Here is a 6,238-nt window from a genome sequence, read left to right as displayed (position 1 = left end):
AAAAAAAAAAAAAAAAAAAAATTCTGAGCAAAGATTTGGAGGGGTGAATTTTGCTAAAAACAGGAAATAGCTTGCCCCTGCTAATCTTTGTCTAATCAAAACATTCCAGCTCTACTGCCATTCTCAAACCTTACACTTATTGAGAGCTGGGGTCAAAGGATAACATACAAGTAATTCCACAGCAATCATAAAATGCGAGAGTGGTGGTGTTATTTCTGATTTTTGGTTTTGGGAGGGCCTTTGTAAATTTTAGTTTGTTTTAAGAATAGATTAAAGCTAAATGAACGTAGTTGCAGTAAAACACTGATTTCGTGAGAAAGTCTGTAAAACCAAGGTAAAGTATTGATATATCATCGTGGATGTAGATCTGGTACAGTTACATAAACTGAACTTTGTGAAATCATAAAATCTAAGCTGAAATACGATCACACTGAAGATCGCCAACACAGATAGGCACACGTGGGACAGTGTATTATTATTGCTGGAATAAAGACCCAACGGAAGTGACCGAGTCCGCAACTTATTTTGCTTATTTCTCAGCAATTACACTATTTCTTCCAGAATCCTTTGGCACATATTTTTTATTCATACAAACAGACACTTTGGTGATCATTATATTAAATTCTGTAAAAAGTCATTTTGAGATCATTCCCACAACTGGAATTTATCTTTAATGAAGAATTTTACCAAAATTTAGTATATTAAAAGGTTTCAAATAAGATTTTATAGATAATCAAAAAAGCCTTTAAAGAAATAATAATTTGAAAGTATGTGGAATTCACATTTTGTCAACAATTGGAATGCATTCAAAATCTTTCATTCTGTGCACATTCATGCTTCAAAAGAAAAATCCATGTACATACTTCTCATGAAAACTATTAGCCTCCCCCCCCTCAAAAAAAAAACCTGTACACTTCACACAAGACTTCATGTTCCCTAAAAAACTAAAAATAAAATGCCAAATTAGAAGTAGCATGTTTGTTTATTCAACAAATCACTATCAGAATATATGATTACCTACACAATTGTGACAGCTTTGCTTACAAATTCATAATTAATGTCTGTATTATGTACAATTCCTTCCAACTGACATAGCAATGCTCATCAAGATTCATGATACAAATTTGACAACTTAAGATCCAATGCACTGTTTTTTTTAAACAGACGCACTTCAATACTGTTGTTGGGGCACTTTCAAAATACATGCTCTTAGTAATAATAATAATAGCATATTTACCCAGCTAAGCCACTACAGTTTCCGAAAAATGTTCTCCCAGCGGTCTACAACCTATCGCCCAACAATTTTGTAATTCGAGAGTAATTGCTTTTCCATCTGTTCAGCTGTTCCATTGATTTCTCATTTGATAAATATGTAAACAATTGACATTAAATCATGGCTCTTGGCATAGAACATCTTTGTATTGAACCTATTGTTGGCTCAGTTGGTAGAGCGTCCGTCTCACAACCGGGAGGTCGGGGGTTCAAGCCCCGGCTGCGTTAGACCAAGAAGATGTTAAAAAGATGGGAGTTGCTGCTACCCTGTTTGGCGTTCAATGGAGCAACATCGATCTGGCGCTGCACTGTGGCTGCCAGGCCCACCCACAATCAATTGGGCAAAATGAATCTTCAGAATACATTATATTTCTGATATTTATTTCAAACAATAAGATATCCATATCCATGCAGTTTTGAATGTGTTTATTCAAATGGATGGTTTCTGAAATGATGATATCAAGAAGTATTTGACACATCATGGATGTACACTTCGTCTATCTATCTTAAGATACAGTAAACTGGGATGACTTTGTACGTTTTTAAAATCAATAACATTCTTTTGCTGTTGGTTTTTCTAAAAATATTTCTGTGTTGTAAATGAAGACCATACCCCTTTTGTAACATTTAGAAATATTTTCAGAACCCTACCCCCTCCCCAAAAAACCAACTCATTTTAAAAACCATACCTACCAAAATTTAGAAATGCAAAATCTGGACAACCAATGGCCGGGGGAGGGGTGACTAAGCCCTCGGCAGGGTCCACGCGCAGAGACCTACATGTATGTGGGGGTCAAGAGGGCAGTGCCCCTTAAAGCTCCTGGACTACTACTGAGCTACTTGAGGTGTATTGAGTGGGGGAGCATGAATCAGGCCTACCAACCTGTAAACTTACAACATAGGAGCGATTCATTTGAGAAATAGGAGTCAGAGAATATTTCCCATAGATGAATGTACATAATATCTGGATAAAAAAGGAATTTTCTTTCCCTACACAGTCAGTCCGCAAGCCCCTGTGTTAATGAGCAAATGAGCAAGATTTATCCAAGTCCTCTCGTGGCTGAATTCATGTCCCAGCAAAATCTCGTGAATTGTGAGACTTTCTTTCTCAAAGAATTTAACCACTTTCTCCTTGAGTAATATTGATTATTTTTGTACCATGGGCAAGAGTAAATGTTACCCTTTTATATTGGTCATTTCTTTTGAATGAAATATTTTGATAAATTAGTGAATTTTTTACCTGAAAAGATGCATCAAACAGAATTTTCTTCCTCTGTTTTCACTTGCAAATTGTGCAACATTTTGTGTCTTAGGCACCAACATTATTTATATCATCAGAAAGCTCAAACTCTATACTTTCTTACAATGTCACTCTTGATATGTGGCATCTTTTAGATGGGTCAGCAGCCAGTTATTTCCATCAATATGCAAGACGAGATTTCTGAAATTTCTGAGTAACATAAAATCCAGAGTTCTGATTGGCTGAATACTGTTTTCAAAACAAACAGGCGCGGGTAATTTGAAGAGATTACCACATGGTTAGTGTGACCTTGCAGAGGCCCAGTGTGGGGAACATTGGAATTTGCGTGGGTGTGTGGTCTATGACCAATCAGAGCGCAGTATTCTTGTTTTTGAGCTGCAAAATGTACTTGGTCTATGAAAAGCTGGCTGCTGACCCATCTAAAATACATCTTCTTATAAAAATTATATCATATTAAAGCTTAGATCTTCAGCTTTATCATGATTTAAAAATCATTTGTGCCCAAACAGAAATTAAGTGTGAAAACAACAACTTTTGTTGCATGAAAAAAAATATTTTGTTTCATGTTTTAGATCAAAAGTTTTTCCTATATTACAACATTCTTTTAAAAATCCAAACACATGACCTAAAAGAATGATTCTTCTTCTTTACAAAGATACCAAAAACATGAAATTTGGTCTATATTTAGAGCAGCAATGGCCGAATAAAAAGAGGTGTTTTGGTTCGCACCAAGCTCATTAACTATGCAAAAACCCTCTTGTCATGAATATCACTTGGATAAAAGAAGCTACTTTTTCAGGGCTTGCGGACTGACTGTACATGATATAATATATATCAAAAATTTCCAAAAAAGGAGTAACTCCTTTTAAAAAGAAGTAGTTGGCAGGCCTGATGAAAGGGTCTGTGGTGATTTTTTTTTCCACATTTTTTTTCTCACATGAAATTTCAGAAATGAGGATGTTCTGATTTTAGGCTATTTTCAAAGTCGGAAATCAGGACAATCTTCATAAAATCAGGATGATTGGCAGGTCTGCAAAAACTGTCCACAGTCAACCCGGTTTATGGTAGTTTCCTAAGAGACAGGAACAAGACAGTCCAATCAGGGCTCCTCCTACCAGACTGTTACTAGTACTACTAATTTAATTCAAACTATGGAAAGCCATCAATGGCATAATGCTTCATATTCAACAAGTACATTGTCCAATAATTTAAAGGGGGAAACGCTCACTGGAAACATTGTTCAGTCATTTTCGATTTGTATCGTCAAAATGAGCATAATTTTTCTTTCAATAACTTTTGAAGTCGGTTGGTTAAATACCCTTTGAAAATAATGATAAAGAGCAAGTGATGAACCCTTTTTTGAGACCAAATTTTTGTGGTTTAGAGGAAGAAATGAAGAAGTATCATCTTTTCTCCTCTCTCCGATCTACACACGTTAGAGGGTCTTGTGCAGCGTAGGAAATGCATAAAGGTGATGGGCGATTTCGCCCTCATGACTGCCCAAATCGCCCCCAAAATAAAAACTATTTCCTACCCTGGCCTTGTGGTATACTTTGCCTCTGACATTGACACATATATGAAAACCATACAAGATATTCACTGTCCATTATAAGGAGGACACATTAATAAGTTATACCACCTGGATAAGGGGGAAAAATCACCTGTAGGCTGCTTTTTGTGTCACTGATACATCCTTTTCCATATTCAGAAAATATTTTGGCATTCCAAACACTATGGCTACTCCAAAATGAAGGCACATTGTACATATACAGCTGTACGATAGCATTTCAGTCTCTATGTTCAGTTCACAAACTGAAAACAATCCTTTTCACTTTGATCTTCCTCTTCCTTTCCCTTTGACGGGGGCTTTCCCTTTGGCTGGAGCTTTGCCCTTTGACCCTGCTCCACGACCTTTGGCCCCTCCACCTTTTGGCTTTGCCTGTGAACAGAGAGAGAGAGAGAGAAAGGAAGAAATGCCTGTCAGGTTAGGATGCTGATATGATAATCACTGAAGAGATACATCAGGGGTCCTGTTTGATAAAACTTGTTATAATAACAAATATGCAATTACTGTTAAAAGCTACTGAAATCATTCAATCTGATTGGCTGATCGTAGATTTGTTATAGAAATTGTGTTTTTTTCATCATAACAAGTCTTTATGGAACACGACCCTGATTGGCATGACATGAGGAACATTCTTTTTCTCACCATCACAAATTTTTTCTCTCTTTTTTGAAGTAAGTTTTCTCTTGATAGGCTGCAAGCTTCAATGAAGATGACAAAGATGCTGATGCAAAACAATGATGAAGCTCAAGACAGTGTTAAGTCTACCAAATAGACAAGACCAATATGGGGAGAATTTGAGTTCAAGGAGCATTTTGGGGTAAAAGTTGGGAACCGGTCTACTTCACCTAATTTGAATGTGCTGAATCTGATAAAACCGGTTCCCAAGCCAATTTTTCATGTTTTGACCACCTAATTTGCATGAACAAAATGGCTGCCAAATTGACAATTTATAATCTTATTTCTACAATATTCTTTTATAATATTCATTTTCACCGATATGGATACTGCAAAATCCTGCATACTTAATATGTACCATTTGGGAAAATTTGTTATTTCTGTTTGCGGCTAATTGATTATGCAAATTTATGCATATTTTGCAATATTATGCTATAATTTGAAAATTACACCTAAAATGTTTATTGTTTTGAGTACAAATAGTATTTGTATCATTATAATAATTGTTTAGCCCTTTAATATAATATTCAAGTCAATTTTTATATGTATTTTATTGTTCTTTGATATTTCTTTTGTGTTCTTGTATTTTCTGCCATTTGCTTTGTATATATTTAATATGAGATCTTTAAAAAAATAATATCAATGGCAGACAAATATTGAGCTTCACTGATTGAATCATTTGATAAACTTCTTTTGCCACAACTGTTAATTGTACTCAGGAACAAATACACACACACGCTCCCACACCCACACCTGTATATAGAAAGTAATATACTTGCAAGGTATAGTAGACATGCCCAATATAAAAACATTGATGCTGATCCTATAATCATGACACTTACCAAATTCAATGAACCCGTAAGAAAAGAAGAGTTTAGAAGTTGGAAAACCTGTAATCATGCTGAACTTAAATTTCTAGAAATAGATATATTAAAATGTTTCATAACAGATCAAATAATCAATTAAACGTATGATTTACGCAGTGCAGTTTATCAATCGGATATAAGTATCAGTACATTGTTATTATCCTTGTAGCAAAATTATATCTTTGATTCAGCTCCATCAGAACTGCAATCATGGCAGTTAACCAAAAAACAATTTGTAATAAATGCAAAGGGTCTGTATTACTGGATCACTTACTAGTTTTTTGGTCATTACCGATTTATTTATTTATGTGGCAACGATACATTTTCCCCAAGTCAACCATCAAAGTGAAAACTGAAAACCACAGCTTTTATCCAATCCTTACCTTGGAAGATTCTTTGACGAACGATACTGAATACAGAAGAGGAAATGATAAAAACATGGGGCTAAACACAGATTAGCTCCATGGTTAAAACATGGGCAAAACAAGGTTTCCAGTCCAGTCACTGCCCAATGCAGAACAAATTTTCACATTGTGACCTATGGTTAAAAAGTGCTAGAGATGCCTGTTGAAGGTAAACCAGCATGGAGACAGTTGC

The 6,238-nt window shown here is 35.4% G+C and overlaps 1 protein-coding gene across 1 annotated transcript in view; it reads right to left on the bottom strand.

Moving 5' to 3' along the window:
* Positions 1–963: 963 nt before the first annotated feature.
* The window catches only part of LOC129267173 (replication factor C subunit 1-like), a 37,139-nt gene continuing 31,864 nt past the window's right edge, over positions 964–6,238 (bottom strand). The window contains exons 20-21 of the mRNA XM_064102953.1: positions 3,348–4,472; positions 964–2,262 (exon numbers count right to left, since the gene is read on the bottom strand). Of these exons, the coding sequence (XP_063959023.1) occupies positions 4,362–4,472 (111 nt within the window). The 3' untranslated portion in view covers positions 964–2,262; positions 3,348–4,361. The remainder of the gene's footprint in view (positions 2,263–3,347; positions 4,473–6,238) is intronic.

This window comes from Lytechinus pictus, chromosome 1 (assembly GCF_037042905.1).
Source record: "Lytechinus pictus isolate F3 Inbred chromosome 1, Lp3.0, whole genome shotgun sequence".
NCBI lineage: Eukaryota > Metazoa > Echinodermata > Echinoidea > Temnopleuroida > Toxopneustidae > Lytechinus > Lytechinus pictus.
This window is presented reverse-complemented; position numbering and strand designations above follow the sequence as displayed.